This window comes from Athene noctua, chromosome 7 (assembly GCF_965140245.1).
Source record: "Athene noctua chromosome 7, bAthNoc1.hap1.1, whole genome shotgun sequence".
NCBI classification, from domain to species: Eukaryota; Metazoa; Chordata; class Aves; order Strigiformes; family Strigidae; genus Athene; species Athene noctua.
In genome coordinates this window covers 8,206,268-8,226,242 of record NC_134043.1, presented here as the reverse complement: position 1 = coordinate 8,226,242, position 19,975 = coordinate 8,206,268, and the positions used below count along the sequence as shown (strand labels likewise).

General features: G+C 37.6%; 1 protein-coding gene across 5 annotated transcripts in view; it reads left to right on the top strand.

The window, feature by feature from the left end:
• MGAT5 (alpha-1,6-mannosylglycoprotein 6-beta-N-acetylglucosaminyltransferase) overlaps nucleotides 1–19,975 on the top strand; it is a 136,253-nt gene that overhangs the window by 64,405 nt on the left and 51,873 nt on the right. For all 5 annotated transcript variants that reach the window (XM_074910215.1, XM_074910213.1, XM_074910210.1 and 2 more), the window contains exons 4-7: nucleotides 6,001–6,077; nucleotides 7,527–7,616; nucleotides 17,541–17,612; nucleotides 18,703–18,864. In XM_074910215.1, coding sequence (XP_074766316.1) covers nucleotides 6,001–6,077; nucleotides 7,527–7,616; nucleotides 17,541–17,612; nucleotides 18,703–18,864 — 401 coding nt within the window. The remainder of the gene's footprint in view (nucleotides 1–6,000; nucleotides 6,078–7,526; nucleotides 7,617–17,540; nucleotides 17,613–18,702; nucleotides 18,865–19,975) is intronic.

The following is a 19,975-nucleotide window of genomic DNA, read 5'->3' as shown; positions in this document are numbered from 1 at the left end:
TTGCTTTGTACTGACTTGACAGTTGCTGTATTTCTAACTTTTTTGGCTGTAAGTTCTAAGTTTTGGCTGGGAAAAGAGAACTCAGAACTTGCATTTTAAATTAAATAAATCCTAATTAAGGATAAAAATCCTTGTGGTTTCTCAAATGCTGTTTTCCAACAAAACTATCTTTAATGTCTGGCTTAGTAATGTATTTTTCCCCTTCAAGAAGGAACTATCTAACATGAATTTGGTAACAGCATAATAACTCTATCCAGACCTTTTTAATAAGAATCTTCATAAAATACTGGGATTTAGGTTTTTTCAACATCTTCAAAATGAATTGTATTTTAATACTTGCTTTCTGTGGTTTGGAAGACCCTGGTATATAGATCAGTGTCATGGTTTAACACCAGCCAGTAACTAAGCAACACATAGCTGCTCACTCACTCTCCCCCCCATCCCACCTGGGAGGGACCTGGAAGAGTAAAACTTGGGAAAACTTGTAGGTTGAGATAAAGGCAGTTTAATAAGTAAAGCAAAAGCCATGCACACAAGCAAAGCAAACCAAGGAATTAATTCACCACTTCCCATCAGCAGGCAGGTGTTCAGCCATCTCCAGGAAAGCCAGGCTCCATCTCACATAACGGTGACTTGGGAAGACAAACACTATCGCTCCAAACGTCCTCCCCACTTCCTCCTCCTTCCCTGTGGTGGTTTAGGCCCTGCTGGGACCAGAGACCATGTTGCCGTTGTCCCTCCCCCACCCTCAGACACAAGTAGGGCACAAACCCCAGGTTAAAAGAAGAAATTTAATACAACAGTGTAATAAACAATCTGAACAACAACGGTAGCAATGATAACAACAATAAACAGTAATAACAGTAAACAAGACAAAAGATATACAGAGAAATACCGCAGTGGATACAGACAGCTCGCTCGTGTGCTCCCCATGACCAAAGCCACAAAGGAGAAGATGTCCCATGCTGCCCTGCCAGACCTGATGTCAGCATGGTATGAATAACCCAGCTGGAGATCCCTTCCCCCTCTCTGCTGGGAAACTTAACCCTATCCTAGCTGAACCAGGACATTGCCCTAGATTTATATGCTGAGCACGATGTCCTGTGGTCTGGGATATCCCAGGGTCAGCTGTCCCAGCTCTGTCCTCTCCGAGCTTCCTGTACACTCCCAGCTTCCTTGCTGGTGGGTGGTGTGAGAAGCAGAAGAGGCCTTGATGCTGTGTAAGCACTGCTCAGCAGTAATGAAAACATCTCTGTTATCAATGCTGTTTTCAGCACAAATCCAAAACTTAGTCCTCTGCTAGCTACTATGAAGAAAATTTACTCTGTCCCAGCCAAAACCAGTACAGTCAGCATCCCCAGGGTTCCACTTGCTTCATCTCCCTTGTCCTTGTGATCCATTCGAAAGTGTAAAGTGTTGACGTTGGTCCTGACTGTCCATGTGATGTGCAAGATTTGTTCCCCTCTGGATTCCTCTTTAAAAACAGCCAGCTCCTAGTTAGCATGGAATATCGAAGCATATAAATGAAAAAGGAGTGAGCTAATTTTGGCAGTATGGGCCCACACTGAGCTGGAGACACACTAGGGAATACTGTCCTACCATCGCTGCTTCTGCTGGTCCAGCTGTGCAGCAAGGTTTGATGAGGGCAGGCTGGACTGTTAATTTGTAGCTATGAATTTGTATTTAAAGAAGCTGCTTGCAGATAACTTGACTTTAGATATTTTACACTGATGTTTTCTATTTATAACTAGTTCAGAACAGCTAGTTTAGTAAGGATGGGGGAGGGAGCATTTTTGTTTCCCACAGGCTACTAGCTGCTACCAATAGGCTTCAGCACACCCTCCATGACTAGTGAGCAGCTAGAGGAGCACAAATGTAATTCTTCATACAGGTTCTGATCATTAAGGAAGAAAAAAATTGGAAGAGATGTTTCTCAACCTAGAACTCCCACTGACTATGGCCAGGAAGGGGTTCAGCTTCAGTGCAAGTAGTTCACTGGAACCATCAAAATTATTCACAAGTGAATTCAGACTTTTGCATTTAATTCTCAGGCTTATGTGCAGAAACCAGTATGTTCCCATACTGACTTTCCCATTTCTGCAGGCACTGTGTTGCTTTGGACTTACCTCCTTGGTGAAGATGGGTTTCCAGTCTGATTACATCAGCTAACTTCCTATTTGCAGGCACAAAGGGAAGATTGCTTGTCTAGGGGGTACTCGGATGAAACAGAGCTTTTCCTTATTGCTTCTTCTGTTCTTTCACATTCATTTCCTCTTATATGCATATATTGTTACACTTGGTTTGACTCTGGATAATACTTCATGTAAATTCTTTCATGGGACAGTTTGTATTTAAGCTTTATAGAATTGCCTTTGCTATGCTATTACCTGATAAGTAGTTGTGAATGAAGGGAGTGGAAGTTGATACAGATGTTTGGGATAGATCCATGGTAAGGCTGAGGGGGGAAATGGAGTGGGGAGCTGGTGAGCATGTGAAGCATTTGCAGAGTCTGTAATGGTGGAAAAATGATGTTAATGTTTTTGAGGAAGGTGAATCCTAGGAGTGTTTACTATTGCTGGCAAGGAGGGTGGAAGATGTTGGGTACTCTTGGAAATACTACTAGACATTAATGCTTCACCAAGCATTTCAACGTGGTTAGAGGTGATCATGGTGGGCGTTAGTGTTCTGTGTTCCCTATACATATAGATTATCCTGGAGAGATCAGTATGCTGTTTGTATGTAAATCATCCCAGTGGAAAATCAAGAGTGGGACTGCTCTGGAAAAGCCCTAGTGCAGCTGACCGCAGGAGAGACCAGTAGCCTGAGAAAATCTGTACCTTGTGCTGACATAAATGTCTGCCTTTTGCTTTTTACTTCTTCGAATGGGCAGGGACAGGGAGAGCTGGGAGGGTTGGCTTTCTGCTTGGAAAGTGTCTGTACGTAGTACTGAAACAGCTGCTTTGAGCTGTTGAAGTGTGTGGCTGGTGCAGTATGTGACTGTTGGAAGATGGCAGTTTTTATTCTTGCAAGTAGATCTTGCAAATACAGGAGCCCTGTAAAACCTTGTGAACAGCGAACACTAGCAAAGATCACTGCCCATCTACAAAAACACACTTGCATGCAGAAAATGTGTTTACATATGGCAAAAGCAAACAGGTATCTAGACTACAGTTGTGTATCTACCAATAATGAGGTCGTTCTCTGTATTTTGTTGGGGTTTTTTTTCTCCATCCTTCCTTTTTTTGACAGGTCACAAGATACTCATTAAAATGCAATTGGTATAAGTCGTACATCTAGCACACTAGGTATTTGTGTTGTAAAATAAGAGTTACATTTTGTGCTCATGTATTACCCTGTACTTAAAAGGACTTCAGAAGAAGAGAAGGTTTGCTTGACTGCTGACTTTCTGAAGTGGAAAGCCATCATGTGATAACATAGCTTGAGATAGAAGACTTTTTATTTTATTTTAAATGATTAATTTTGGTGGATCCTTCATGATGGCAAGCTATACCTTCCAATGAACAGGAAGAGCAGAATAGAAGCTTTTGAGAACTTTTGAGGAATAAGGAACCGGAGGAGTCACATTAAGTTCAAGGAGGAATGACTGTCTCACAGAGGAAGATCATTTAGCCCAGAGCAAGCAGTGCAAAGGCTGTATGTTACACTTTCTTAAGTGTCTTTGCTAGGCTGTGCCACTGGCACCTCCTGCAGCTGCAGTCCCCAGGGGACTGTCATTCCCACCTCTACTTCGCTTCCTCTGTAGTGCTGATCAAAGTTTCTGGTTTCAAGTAATACTTTTGGGCAAGAACTATTTTTAACCAATTTCATATTAGTGATCCAACCAAGAGTCAAGTGAATGGTAGAGCTGGCGTGTTCAGTGGGTAGTAACTGAGGAACTGTATCTCTTAAGAAAGCACTGTTGCAGAGGAAAAGGTATGTGGAAATGCATGTTGAATATCATTAATAATACCTTCTCTTTAAGGGTTTAATATATATCTCTTTCCTTTCTGAAAACTGGTAATTACAGTTGGTTGGTTCTATATATAGTAGCTCTGGGGGGAAGCGAGAAAACCTTTGAGCGTGACAAGTATAATTTGTCCAAATACAACTGAAATTGATAGGAAGACTCATTTGACTGGATAGAATTGCCCAGACATTCTGAATTTTCAACCCTAAGTTTGTTATGATGCTGAAAGTTGAACTTCCCCTGTGGTTGAATTGCACCTATGGTGTTATGTAATAGATTTCAGATGTCTTTTATGTTCTAGGAAGATCTGAATTTGACATGCCTTTTGAAAATCTCTTTACTTATTTTGTGTTCAAACTTATGAGTTTGAAGGGAAAAAAACCCTCACAGTTTAGACCATGAAGCTCTTCTAATGGCGTTATATTGATTACTGAAAATTGATATAATTTTAACTATGCCTTTTTTTAGTTTAAGGTAGCTTTGTTACTGTTTGATCTCAAAGCACTGATTTCAGTGTGATTCAAGTGGAAGGTCTGATCCCTGAACTGTAGTAAAGCAAAAAGTCCTATTGTTATCTAGCTGTACTGGCTGAATTTAGAATATAACTTAATTTGTTGATATCTGTATGCATGCTCTGTGTGTTCTTGGAGCAGAAATCAGAGCTGTAGATGTCAGTGGTCTAGTCTGCAAGAATCCTATAAGGATAAGAAGATAGGGAGAATATTTTTAAAGTGCTTATTGATTTGAAATTACAAAGTCATCTTAAAAACTACTTTGCTTCAGTGTTATTGTCATTGACAGTACAGCTCAGGTTGTCAAATTGCTGCTGCTGTTGCAGAGACTGCCAAATAAGTGTCGTCTTCCTGGCATGATTCTTCTTTCCCATCCGCTCCATTTTGCAATACTTCACTCACTTTTCAAGTTATCTTTAAAAGATATTTGAGAAAAAATGGAAAATATTCAGATAAATCAGGAGGTGTTTTTTGTATATAATACAACATTCTAACTTTTATCCACTGATCTTGTCACTACTCTATTCTAATGCAGCAGCCTTTTTTCTTCTGAAATCTCTAATTAGCATATTCTGGGTGAAGTCGTGCAGTGCAACTGCCATAGCATGAAGTGTTCCTAGGCTGATGGATGGCTGGCTTTAATGATCTTGATTCATGCCCGTGGGAAAAGCCAGAAATGATGCAGGTGTAATTTAGATAACTCTGGGATGAACTACCTAAATTGAAAACCTTATCATTCGCTGCCTTTGGCAAGATTCGCTATATCACGTTAATCGTTTTTCTTGCCTTAAAGGTCTGTGTTAGAGGGTTCTTCTAAATTCTTAGAAGAAAATCCCATCCTGGAATTGATGTGGTAACGTCCTTTAAACCTGCCCCTTTTTCCTTGGCTCATGGGCTAGAAGTGTTGCTCTGTATTACACTCTTCAGTGTGTTGCAACAATCCAGAGTGATAAAATATTAAAATAGGCAAAAAAGAAAAAAATTCTTGGGAGACCATAGGAAATGTTTCTCATGAGATGTGATATAGTGCTACTCAGTTGTAAAATTATATTGCAGCATTTATTAATATTAATTGGGTCATATTATCTGATGCCAGATCGGGGTATTTGATAAAGTGATAACAGAACTCGAAAAACTAGTTTCTATGTTTAAGAGCAATATATAACTTAGAAATGTTTGACATTGGAAGCAAATTGTTGCAATTTAGTACTTTTAAGCACTGATTAGTTGATTAGGAAGATATTTTACTTTATATTATTCTCAGAATGGATTATCTTAAGTCTTCATAGACCAGTTTTTCTAATTCAGCACTTTTACTTCAAGTCAGAGTTGAATTCTATGCAACAATTTTCTTCTGTAGTCAAAAAAGAGCACATTGAGTTTTAATGTTATAACACATATTGCACAGTACCTCTCCAGTCAGTTTGGATTGTGGATTCATGAAAATAAAAGGAAGGATTCATTAGGTTATCTGTCAGAACTGTAAAATGAAATTCAGTTATGGTCTATGTTTCTCTTTAGATCTCATTAATGGAGCCCAAGAACAGTGTGAATTGCCTCCTATGGATGGTTTTCCTCACTGTGAAGGGAAAATAAAGGTAAGTGAACTGTTTTTAATCTTATTATGTGTGTTCTATTAAAAACATTGTATGTTGCTATAGGTCACAACTCGGGCAGTGGCATAAAACAAGAACAACTGGGTCAAAAAAGAGGATATTTAGGAGTGTCACTACAGCATTGCTTACCTCAAGTCTTTAATACTACTGCTGCAGACAAATAGAATGTCATCCTATTAAGACAGGAATAAAATGCCATATTATATTAAAATGCTATATTATTTAATAAAATGCTTCTCTTATTCAGAAATTTGCTTCTCCTTTTTGAAAAGCTCTGTTTTCTTCCCCATTATGAGTCATCTGACGTTCCCTTAGCCCAGAACTGGGATTCTACCTCACTGCAGCCCTTCCTCTGTTTCAGCAAGACAGTGGTTTATACTTCTTTCCCCTCTTTGCCAATAGCTCTGTCCAGTTCCTCCCTTCCCCTTTTCTGTTAAAAGCATTCTGCCTCTTCTGCTCACAACCTAGGCACTGCACTAAATGTGCCACCAGAACTTTGGGGGTCACAGCTGATTCTGCATAAACCCTATATTTTACTAATAATGCAGTTTGAAAGGCCAAATATTGAAAGCCATCAGACTTAGGTTGGAAAGGGAAAACAACAAAAAAAACCCCTCAGCCAACAACAACAACAAAACTAAAAACAAACAAACCAAAACAAAACCCCAACAGGTTTGCAGACAATGGAGGGTTTTGGTGTTTTTTTCTCAAGATACATTTCAAATGTAAGAATATTATTTTAGTAGTAGGGGACAAAAGTAAAATTGCTGGACACTTGAATATCATTATCAAATATTACAGTTAATTTCTGAAAGTGGAAACAAATAACTACCAAAGTATACATGAAATTATTACTTTTCTCTAAATAAAATTCTTAGACAATAGTATTAAAACAATAATAATCTGTAAATTTTAAATCTCTGTGTTTTGATCTATTCTGAGCAACTGGCTGCATAGTGACTATGTAGTACATTATTTGAATATTAAAATAAAAATTTAAATTAACTACTTCTTCAGAAATGGCAGATTCTTGGCAGAAACAGGCAGATTTCAATCTTGGTAACTGAAATGATCTGTTAAATTCCAGGGGATGTGTAACACAGGGGGGCAATGTAGTCAACTCTAGCCACACCCTATGTCTGGATCCTGATTACAGTCTCCTTTTGATATTTGTCTCTGCTTGCCTGGCTACCAGTTTGTGTAAACTGTGCTCACGTCTGGTATGTAGTTACTTCCTCACCGTAGCTGAAGGCAGAGATGCTGTATGCTGCAAAATACTAATAAAATTCCTTTCCTGTTATTTGTGATTTTTATGTGGTTGAATATAGTCGTTTGCAGCTTTCCCCTGTTATTCCTGAGTTTAGTATGAAATAGTATGGAGTTATTACATGGTACTTAAAACTAACAGACTGTGTTTTTGTTCTGTTACAGTGGATGAAAGATATGTGGCGATCGGATCCCTGTTACGCAAGTTATGGTGTAGATGGGTCCACATGCTCCTTTTTTATTTACCTCAGTGAGGTCAGTAATCTTTTAATCTGCAGAACAGGAACATCACAGTGCCTCCATATTTTTGGTAACTGTTTGCAAACTTTTTTCAAAAAAAATCGTAACGTTCTTCAGAAAAATTCTATAAAGAGGAAAAAGCTATTAAACCGGATTTATTATGAAATGTGTTGCTATTATTCATAAGTCCTCCAGGGGTTTCTAGCCTGGAGAATTCTAATGTTTATAGCTGAAGTGATATAAGCAGCAACACTCTCCAGGGAGTCCACGCCAGGTATCCTGTTAAACTGAAATCTGAAGCTCAGGTCTGATCCTTGCCTTTTTCTGTTGATTTCTATGAAGATCCTGAGGTAGTAGTGGGACGCATTTTAGGGGAGGTATTTGGGATGTAAAATTCGGAAACTGAAACTAGATGGTACATCTTCCTAAGCATCATGGCCACTTCCTGCTTGGAGACTGTTCATGAATTGTGGAGTCTGTTAGCAGAAAACAAAAAAACCACTGAGAGTCATGGTTTTGAGCGAAGTTACAGATATATTGGCTAAAGCTTTTGTTACCTGTCAGAACCAAAGGCTCAGTTTTGTACACAGCCGAGTAAGGTGCTGGCCCTGGTATTTATTCTACAGACTTCCTGTTTCCAGAGTAACACTTGTTTTCCAAGAATGAATTTTGTCAATTATTATGAGCTCTATTACTGGCTTGTAGTGTGTGTGCAAGTAGCAGTCAAGTGTATCTGATCACTTGACTTTTTCTTTCTTACTAGTAAAATTTTGATAACTTTCGGCAGCTGATCTTGGAAGTAATATTGATATCTGGTGGCTTACTGCTTGTAAAGAACTGCAAGAGCCAACGTACTTGCAGAATTACAAACTACTACTAATTTTATAGTTTCTGCAGGATTAGGGGTGGTGGGGCTGGGTTTTTAAATTACATATCTGAGTTTAAAACTGTAAGTCTATTATATATGTAACTCTGTTGTAACAAAAGCAGTTTCTGTTAATTTACTCAGTTGACTGTCATTGAACTATTGGGGGCATTGCTTGAAGCAGCAGTAATAGTTAAATGCATATCCAAAACATTTATCTGAAGAGATAAAAAAGGCTGAGTTGAATCACAAATTTGACTCATTCCATTGCTAGTACCAATTGTTGATGTATTTATGGGCTGTAAAACTGGGGAAGGAAAAGATACATGATGACTATATTATTTATCCTGTTATTTATCATAGAAGCTAGAGATATGGTTTCATAATCATCTGCAGTTGATCTAAGTTTCTGCTAAAAGGTTATGTTTTAGCATTAGTGGAGCTGCATTTGCACATTGATATTCTGTCAGCCAGCAGGTGCTTCATGTTTTTAACGGAGATATATCTTAAAAATGAAGATATGTGTCAACTGAATGTGAGAATCTAATATACTTAAATGACATTTATTATTTTGTATTTCTGTTAAATCACAGTATTTTCTGTGACAATCTTCACTGATCATCAGTTTTGAAAACTCAGTTGATGTTGTTAGTTTTTTCATAACTGATCTTTCAGCTCATCCTCATGGCACAACGCAAGCAGATTTACAGAGGCCAAATGGTTGTTTTATCAACGGTCTAGGGATTTGAAATTTTTGTTTAAGCAGCAATATTGAATTTGGGCAACTTCTCATTTCATGATGGAACAACAGTGCAATTTGTCTATGTGTATATTTGGTAACTTCAAAGGTCTTCTACTTTTTTTTTTTTTAAAGTGTTTTCCCATGACAGAATGTAAAACTAATATTGGGTGAGCATGTTATTAACCTTGAGTTTAAATTTGGCATTCTTAATCCTATGATTAATTCCACGATTAATGCCCAGCAGCAGAGTATGAAAGCTTAAATGTTTGCGAATGCAAGCATGAAATGAAATTCTAATAACACTACAATGATGTGGATTTATGAGGTGTGTTGGCTGCTGAGGATAACTTGGAAATGCTGTTGCGAGAGTAATTTGTCAGAGTGGACAGTGATGAAGAGTTGACAGTTTATAGTATGGTCGCACAGCTGAATGATAAATGTGTCTACAGAGCTCTCAAGTCAAAACTGCTGATTTAAAATATTAAAATGCATTAGGGTACTGGAAGGTTATTACTGTTAAGATTTTTCCTTTTTACTTTAAGGTTACAGTAGAGCAGTAAGATGGTTGTGTACACATGCTCTGTTTGAAAAGGTAATATATGGTTCAAATTATGCACAACCTCAGTTTGAAAAGACACAATATGCATCAAATTGTGCATATGTCTACTTTTGCTCTTAAAATTGCCTCTGCAATCTAGTGTGACAACTGCCTGTGCTCTTTCATACTCTTTTGGGATCAACTTTTTACTTGTGAAGCAATTCAGTTAGGGTATTATGTTGTGCTTATCTTAGCGTTCTTTGTAATACAATTTTAAACCTGTAAACAAAGGAGCCTGAAATACTCCATTTCAGTGTGCAATATGGGTCAGAACCACAGAGACACAAAGTAACTTGCCCATAGTTTATGCAAAGGTTTAGAAACAAAGCTTGGAATAAAACCTGGTCTTTGGATATCTGTTATATACTCTTGTTAATGTTTCCACCATGTCTGTCTGCAAAATAGAAACAGCACAGTCAAAATCCAGGGTGCCCCAAGTCTTCTCTTCTGAAGAGCCTGCACAAGTGCAAGTATTAGCAGTTCTGCCTCCCCTGGTTTGCTTTGGATGGCACTCCTACAGGAACATAACAGCTAGCTGAACAGCTCTTCTCCACTTCTTTTCTTGTGTCTTGGCTGCTTGAGCAGAATGACGGGCAAGTGTAGCAGCAGCAGGAAAGCAAGAAGCAATCCAGTACATTCAGGCTTATGTTTTTTATTTAAAGCTGTCCCCTGTACAGACTTGCAGATAAAGCTGCAAGAGTTTCTGCACTTCTGTCTTGCTGTTTTGCTGCAGGCACTGGATGATATGCAACTGTGCAGTCCTCATAACACTAATTGTGCTGGAGCCTTTGAACACTAGAGGAAACACAAATGGCCTGAATAGCAAAACCAAACTTAAGTTCTCTTGAGTAACAGAGCAAGACAGGGGTTAAAAGTAGCAAAAATTAAAAAGCAAGTTAAGCTAACTCTAAGGTTTCTGGATAGTTGGGACTTGTTTCATTTTAACCACAATACAAACTTGTCCATTGAGAGGCGTTACTTCCTTTTAATCTTAGCATTGTTTATGAAAAAGCCAGTTGATTAACACTGTAATGTCACTGGCACAGTTAGAATTTTCACGGATGGCATTGCCTCTGGAAAGAAATGTGAAAAGATGAATTTCTAGATAGTACAAAAATATATTTCACTGCAAACTGTCAGTTTGCAGCTGAAGAATGAAGATTTCGTAAATATCTTCTAGAAAACAAATTTTTTCACACAGTTTCCCAGCTTAGCAAAAAGAAAAAAAAAAAGCTGAGGGGTTTTATTGATCCTTTTCTTTATCTAGATATGTGGTTTCTCTGAGAGGACTGCCTGCCACACAGGAGTGAGACTGCTGCTGTGCCAACTGGTCAGCCAGTAGCTGTGCTGGAAGTTACCACCACCCAGGGGTCATTGATGCTTACCTGCTGGAGCTGGGCAGATCTTAACTAAAATCCCAGGCTTTGGATCTCCAGCTCGCCTTTCAGGTGCAAGTGTAATTTTTGGTACCCGTGTTGGAAGTGCTTCAAAAGACTAAAACTGTTTCAAAGACCAGTCTTTGAGACTCCTGTAGCTTTTGCGTGTGTGCTAGCATACCACTAGAGAGAATTTTTGTTTTCAGTCTTTCAGACTTGATGGCAACAGAATGTATGGTTTGGTTGTAGGGCTATTTTTCTTTACAGCATTACTTTTGCTTTGAGGGCTAAAGCAGAAAAAAAACAAACTAAAGGTGATTTTGAATGTGGGTTTGTCTCCAGAATGCAAGCTGTAGTCTGAGGCATGTTTTAGTGAAAACCCCTGGGAATCATAATTATACAGGTTCCTCAAATCCTTGTGGTTTTGCTAGTTTACTGCAATTTGCTCACATCTGTGTGGAAGTCCCCTTTCCACAACTTCTGCTGTGTGTGTAAGCTAATTTCTGACATTGAGGTGAGTTAATGATTTGCATTTCTTCAGTGTAACATGAACAAACCAGCTGCTTTGAATTCTACGCAATTACTAAAAAAATTGACAAAAAAATTACTGTTGTCTGAAATGTAAATCAGCAAAAGCTCAAACTTTTTATTTATCTTACATGTGTCCCTAAGAAATTGAAATGCTGGTAGTCAGCACTTTGTCCCCAAATCATCCATTAGTGTATTGGCCTGGGTTTGGGCAGTTGGGGCTCAGTTATTGTTTCTGCTTGCGACACTTTAAATTGGGATTAGTCTCTCTCTGTCTTGTTGGAAAAGGTGTCAGTGCCAGTGTAAGAGAGGAATCAAATTTAGTGCACGTTACTGAAGTTAGATAAAAGACCATTTGGTGGTGGATGGTTATGTACAAAACTTTGTATTGCAGTATCACTGGGACTGAAGTACCTGGCACACAATGTTTGAGATTGGATTTGGATGTTTCCAAAAGCAAAGTTACCTGTACGCTCCTCCATTTCAGTAAACAGATAGGCAATCTTCTTGCACACTGCAGATTTTGTAGCACCTTCAAAATGACTACCTATCACTGAGGAAATGCTAAACAAAATATAGGTATTACAGCTTCTAGAGGACTTGAGAAAGTCACCTTCCCAATGGGAGCAGTTCTCTCACATCAAATTCTCAAATGGATTTTGTAAGTGAACATTATTAGTTCTCTTCTCTGCCTGCCTTCATACTGCCTAATAAATCTAAAGATGCACCTTCTTTCACAAGATATTGCAGCACTGTTTGTTTTTATTTCCCACTCTGGGACTGACATAAGATACTTAACAGCAGCACTTCACTGCGGATAGAAGTATGCTGAACAATAATGCTGTTCACCTTATGGAGATAGCTATGTATACTCTAGATAGTACTGTGCCTACTATAATTCAAAACCAAGTAGGGAACACTTGACTTCTCAGGTGGACCTAGTTTCTTGAGCGTGATCAAAGGTGACCTAATGCATTTAATTGACACTGAATTCAACATTAGGTACAGGAGGCACGACTGGTCTTATTCAGAAATATGCAAGTACAAAGAAAAGTATAGTGTGTTCGGCATAATAGCTTTGCATTTATATCACTCATCCAAAAACCAGTCAGTCTTCAAATCTGCAATTGCTGCTTCCCAACAGTCGTCTTTAACTGCTAATCTGTAGTCTGATACCACATCCTTCCTATTAAATCATGTGCATGACAGTGTAACTAACAGTTGATTACTATGGAGAGAATAAGCTAGAGTAAGACCTGATGCTAACCCAGCAAGAGAAAAGTTGTCCTGAAAAGGGGGAAGAGGAGTCCTAGTTCCTTCTTCAGAGACAACTGTGTTTTTTCTTAAATTATCAAATGAAACACATAAACAAGTTGAAGAGCAGGATCCAAACAAACACTGCTGCTCTCCTTCCCCTTGTGCAAACTTAGGGCTGGTTGCTTGTGGATATTCTGTACCTAAACAAATACAAAGCTGAAGTATTTGTTTATTCTGATGGAGATTTCATCTAGACTCACTTTAGTGATATCATAATCCTTTCTGTCATCACTGCCAATGACAGAGAAAAGGTGCATATGCATTGAACAATACCAGATTTGTAACTGCATGCTGCAGCCTTAGCACATGCTATATCATCTTCCTGTTTATAATTGTGTACATACACATCTATACATACAAATGTGTGTATAAACTCACACTTTTTTTTTTCCCCACTGTACATGTTATTTAATCACAAATATTCTTGTCCTCGGGTAAGTTATGCTTTAATGTTGTTGCATCTTCAGCAAACTTTTTTGAGTTATCAACCAAAGCAGGTTTTCCCCCCTCTCCCTGTCATCCTGTTCTGTGTTAGGAGCTTCCAGAAAGTATGTTGTAAAACGAAGTCCCTAATTCTTTACCTCACATTCCCTGCTCTCTCTCTCTCTCTGTCTTGTCCCTGGTAATTTCAGTGAAAGCCATTAGGCTTTCTTTAGGTAATTTCTGAGTAAGGGGAGGAAAGCACGTTCCAGGCACCAGGTGTTTTCACAGAGCTTGCATCACTGTTGGTGCTCATTTGTCACACAAGACAAAAGAGATTGAAGGGCTCCACTCAAGACAATTTGACCAGTTTTAGACATTCCTTACCTTGCGTTCTCCCACATCTGTAGCTGGAAGTTAGTACTCGCTTTAAATAAAACCAGACGTACTTATTTTACATTAGTAAGTCTGAGAAAAATGGATTAAGTTTCCACCGGTATTTGGTGGGAAGAAGATAATTTCTTGAGAGTCTTCCTGCATTTTTTAATAACTATAGCACCCACCTTTGTTTAGAAGAAATTCCTATGGCAGTGGCTTATAGTCTGAATCTGAGAAGAACAGCTGCAGGACTTGTTCAGAAATGATGAACACAGCTAAGCTGTTGTGGGCTATATTTGGGTCATGCAAGGCAATCAGGGAAATTACTCTTCTACTTAAGTTTCATGTTCAGTTATAAGCAACCTTGTGGTGTTCTCTATGAAAAACCCTGAAGCGTTTAGCTGAAGTGGCAATACTTAGTTCTTTAAAAGACAAACAAAAACCCCCACCCACTCACTTTCTGTGTCATCTGAAGTTCTCATGAAACTGTAGGTCCTTTCAAGAGCTACAATTAGAAATGATTCGAGACTGAAAAGTGAGAGATTGCAGGTTCTGGAAAGGAAGTGCTCAATTTTAGTTGAATAGTGATATACTGGGCAAGAGAGGAAGGCTAAGTAATGAAAGAGCAAAGGAAAGAGTAGGAAGTGAAAAAGACCAGCAGTATGATTAGTCAAATTATTTGCATCAGTAGTAGTATCCTGCACAACTGTGTATCATTATATGGGGTTAAATAGAGAGGACCACAAAGCTCATTTTGCTACTCTTCTGGGTTAGTGCAAACTGTTGCTTTTAATTCTGACGCAAAACATTGAGTACCATTTCTTCACAGATTTTTAAGCAGTCTTTACTGAGGCTTTGTACTGCTGTAGACCTTAATTTTACATAATGCAATGCAAAACCACAGATAACTGTAAGCTTTTTACTTGAAGTACATATAAAAATGCAATTGCTGTGGTCTTTGAGGAAAGTAGCAATTGAACTTAGCCTGCTAGATATCATGTATAAGTAACATCAAATTAGCAGGCTTTTTAATTCTGTTGTAGAAGCCTGTAAATGCTATAGCTTCCTTTTCCAATAGTCCTACAAAGGCTGTCTCTGAAATCTTGGATATCTTGTCTAGTTGCATAGGTTGAAACCCCTCTCCCTTTCACCAAAGCGTATAGAGACTGTTGATCATCTGTTGCTCTCACTGAACAGGGAAGCCAGAACCAGAGATGGAGAGAAATATCTGTTTCTTCTGAAAACCACGGTTTTGTTGGAAGTGTGATATTTCTTGAATACTGCCTTTACATACAGATGTTATGACTTGTGTAGACTTTCCTGCTGTAGTTTTTCACTTCTTTCTTCATTCCGTATCTACCTGATAATACCTACTATAGTCTAAAATTGTCTTCTGGTGCACGCACTTCAGTGATGAGTGTTTGTGCATTCTGCTCTCTGCCATCACTCTGATCATACTCTGATTTTCCTCTCAGTTTCTCATGGAACCATGGCTTACTAATTCCACTTGATTAATTATCTTCAAAATTAACTCATGGTCTGAACAACAGAATTTATATTAGCATTTTGGCTGGATTTGCTATCATAATATATGCCCCTGATAATTTTTGCCCAATATCTGGAATTCACTATTAAAGTAGTCCTAGTTTGGCTGGTTTGTCAGACAGTATTTTGCCTCTCCACCCCTACTTTTCTTTGTGTCAATATTACTTGTGTCAATACATTAATAAGGCTTTTTCTTATTTCCTCTTCCCATGGTGTGTCAGACTCGTTTGCTTCATCTTTGCTTTTTTGGTGCTTTAATTAATTACTATCCTCCCATCTAACAGCTTTTTGTGAGCCATTGCCTCATAAAAATGAGCAGAATTCTTTCCTTTTTCTATAAGAAAATGCCTATGCGTTCTTCCCAATGCATTTATCAGTCCTGAAAATAACAAAACAACTGGCATACTTTGAAGAGTATGTGTTTAAAAATCCTCCGGTGAGTTAAGTTGGTCTTTCCATAGAAAAGAGGAATTGACTGAATGTCAATAAGGAATATGAGTGCTAGACCAACTGTGTACACTAATACTGCTTTGAGTCTACTTCTTAAATGTTTATTTGTGATTAGAATTATTGTAATTTAAGGTACACTAGAGGGAATATTTCTAAAAGCACAAAAGATCTATATTTGTTTTTAAGTCAGTGAGGCATGCAGCTAACTGTCCTTGGCAGCTCTGAAAAATCTTCAATTCCTTTAGGATGCCTGATGGTGCAATGTGAAATACACGAAGCTAGAAAAGGGGCACGTACAGTAGTCCTTGAAATGTCATATCTTAATTTAGATCAGTTTTATTGCTAGGAATAATTCAAAATCATTTGTACTATGTTAAAAAGAGGGAGATTGGGACTGTGTGTGATTTGTAATATGGAGCTTGCAACTCTTTTCTACCAGTAATTCCACAACTTACATTAGTAAAAGTTAGAATTGTTAATTGCTACAATCTCTAGTATGTTTTCAGAGTGGGAGACCACTGAAGAATCTGATGTTTTCAAATGAGGCTGATCAAATCACTGCTTTCAAAAATTATCTAAAATACATTGGATAGATTCAGTTATAGCATTCAAGTGAATGTTTTTATATAATTTGAGGAATCTCAGCTTGATACATTTCTTCTCTTTAATGAGGTTATGATGTCTGTTAATTCATTTTCGAGTGATTGGTCTTCTAGGCAATCATATGGTGTGATCTTAAGCTTTTAATCTCTAATGCTTCAGGTTTACTGCAGTATGATTAAGCTAAAATTGTGTTTTGACAGGTCTGTGACTGGAGGAACCATAAGAGCAACTCTGACTTCTAATTCTCTGGGAGTTGTGAACTTAATCAGTAGCGATGTGGTATATTAGCTGGCCTATAAATTTTTGCATTTCTCTCTTTTCACAGCACCGTTACGTTTCTGTTTTCAAGGATTTGCCTCCAACAGTGAGATTCCTTCTTCCTCAAAGCTAATGGTCTAATTTCTTAAGGCATATGAATAATAAAGATTCTGCTGGACAAGCAAGATCCCTAGGGAGAGCACAGGAGCTTTCAGTGACATGCATCCATCCATTTATTGTTTCTTCCCAAACCTACTACCTATTGTACTTATTTTTTTCCTAGTAGACAATAATAGAAGCATTACATTTGCACTGATTGTTTCTCTAAGAATTACAGTTGCTAGTATTTGTGGATCTTGTTACTTATGTTATAATTAAGTTACTTATACCCTTCAAATAGGGTGGGTTTGGTTTTATTCTTCTTTCAACAGTTTGTCTAGATTGCCACAAAGTAAAAGTTTGAACCTTGGGTTTTATTAGGCTTTACCTTTCTATAAAGATATTCTATGGAGATGGGAAATGTTCTAGAATATGTAGTCCCACACTCAGAGAAACTGTATTTAGAGCATTTAACAGCTGACCTCTGTCTTGAAAAGGTTTTATCTTCTGTATTCATTATCATTAATGAATATCTAAGTGTGACTTTTGGTTGCAAATTTGCAAGGTTAAAATTGTATTGAATTGCAAAAAGTCTTCTTAAGCTTTTCTTGCACAAAGCTGTTTTACCTAGCAGTGACTTACTAATCAGCTGATGCCTTATTTAAGCCATAGAAAGGTATAATATAAAGGTAGTGAGAGATTTTGGTAGACAAGCTGAAAGTAGAATAGAATAATTTATTTTCATGTGGCTGTTTTACAGGTTGAAAATTGGTGTCCTCGTTTACCTTGGAGAGCAAAAAATCCTAATGAAGAAACTGATCAAAAAACGGTGGTAAGAGCGTTAAAACATGAGAAATAATTCAGTAATTGTGATTCATGCAAAAGATCCTGGAATCCTGTGCAACATAAATGCTAATAGGACTAGAATTTACCATTTTTATTCCTCAGCTCCTCAAAACTGAAGGGAAACATCCTTGACTGTATACATGTAGCTCATCATGTATTTTCTCCAGTCATTGTCTCGCGCTGCAGTCTTGATGGTAGATTTCCATTAAAAATATTTTTGCGATTAAATTTATGAAATATTGTACACAGATACTGAGAAAAATTACAAATCCATAGACTGTTCACCAGTGTTAAGTGACCGTATGTGAAATTGTCTCGTTTTATTGTCCCGTAAATCTGGGACTTATATATAAAAATGCCTTAACAGAAGAGGCTTATATACATTTCAGTTTTGTAGTAACATTTTGATTACTCTTAATTTTTTTCCTTTAAAAACTCTATGGCATGCAGAGTTGTTTCTGAACTGTTATAGCCTAATTATGTAGCGCTTAGGTATTTTAAGATAATTGCTGGGTCGTATATGAACATTGCTTACATTATTTAGATATAGGCTGTCTCATTTTGTAAAACCAATTGTTCTTAGATCAGTCTAGCTTTAGAGTGAATATTTCCTTTAAAATTTATACTCTAGTCATGTTTCTTCCTTCATGGTATAATAGGGAACTTCCTTATATTTGGAAGATTCATGATATATATGTGAACCTTCAGCATACGGTTCTGGTTTTATATTGTGTTTTAGAGATACTTAAACCTCATTTTGAAGCACATAAACAGAATCAAATCTTATATTGCAGAAATAAGTACATTGTGAAACATTGCAAACATAGTCTGGGGCTATCAAATACTACTAATAAACATAACAGTAATTTATGTGACTCTAGAAATTTCTGTTTAAAGGTATTTAAAATACTTGAACTAAAATCTCAACTTTAATGTTAGGAGTGCATCTTTTTTAATGATGAATGTAAAGCACAGAGTTCCTATGCAATAATTTTTTTCACTTCCGGAAAGTGGACTATTTGAAGAATAACTAATGTTTGGGGGGGGTGTGTGTGTGTTTAATGCTTTAATTGAAGGCTGAAATTCGTATCAACTTTGATAATCTCTACAAAATGATGTCAAGACACGAGGAATTCAGGTGGATGATGTTACGCATCAGACGAATGGCTGATACCTGGATTGAAGCAATTAAATCACTTGCAGAAAAACAAAATTTAGAGAAGAGAAAACGAAAAAAGGTAAATGAAAACATTTTCCAATCTTGCCACTTGCAGTCATATAGGCTCTTTTAAGCTTCTTATTCCAGAATTAACTTCAGAGTAGAAATACAAAATATGTCTAAAAGGCTCGTGTTTATACTTGTGCCCTCTTTTCAAGAAGTATTTAGCTGTTTGAAATTACTGTTACAATGGATATTTGCTTTACAAGTAGTTTACATAACTTAGATGAGTCAATCTTTTGTTAAGTTTTCTAACCTGTTAAACCTGGATAAAATAGAGACTATGTAGAAGTTTCTGAAGGGAGGAACTGAATTTACTGCAAGCTGATGACACTGCAGTGTTTTTTACATAGTTACAGAAAATAATTGTACATATTTGTCCAAAATTGAGACTTTAAATGGTATATTTCTGCTTTGGATTTGAGTAAACTTAAAGTTGACCACGATTTTGTATTTGATCAGTTTAGACCTCCTATAATGAGTTCAATTTAAAAAAACGTGAGTTTCTGAAACAAATAGTTCTCTTTTTATTTGTTTGATTTCCCCCCCCCCTTACCTCAACTAGTTCAGATAAAGCTGAAAGTTGGAAACACAGCAAGGGGTTTTCCTTCCTGCCTTGTTCTGGCTGGAGTGGCTGGAGCCAGCTCTGAGTGACAGCAGGCTATGCACGGTCATGTTTCTACTCTCTTAAGCCCAGATGGCTGCAGCTCAGCTCCTTGCTTGGGGTTCTCAATCCTTGCATGAGGTCTAGGCTCCATGTTGGGGCTGAAGTGTTTGTCACATGCTACAGTCCTTGAGTAGGCTCACCTGCTGTCAAGGAGCAACTCTTCTCTTTCAAGCAACCCTCCTTATTACAGAAATCTAAAATCTGAGAATACGTAAACTCAAAAATAAACCGAAGCAGTACTGTCCTGCAGTTTTGATGGGATGCTCTAGTGCTTATTCTTTGCTTTTGAAAGTCCTTCGGGATTGCCCTGTAAAACATATGATGATTTCATTTTAGTATGTCCAGTTTAGTTCTGGGAGCTGCAAGAGATTAGAAAAAAATGGGGTTTTGAATGTTGTTTCTTTATAGAGTGGGTGAAAAGGTTTTGGTGTTTGGGAGGTTTTGTACTTGGCATTGTATGTAC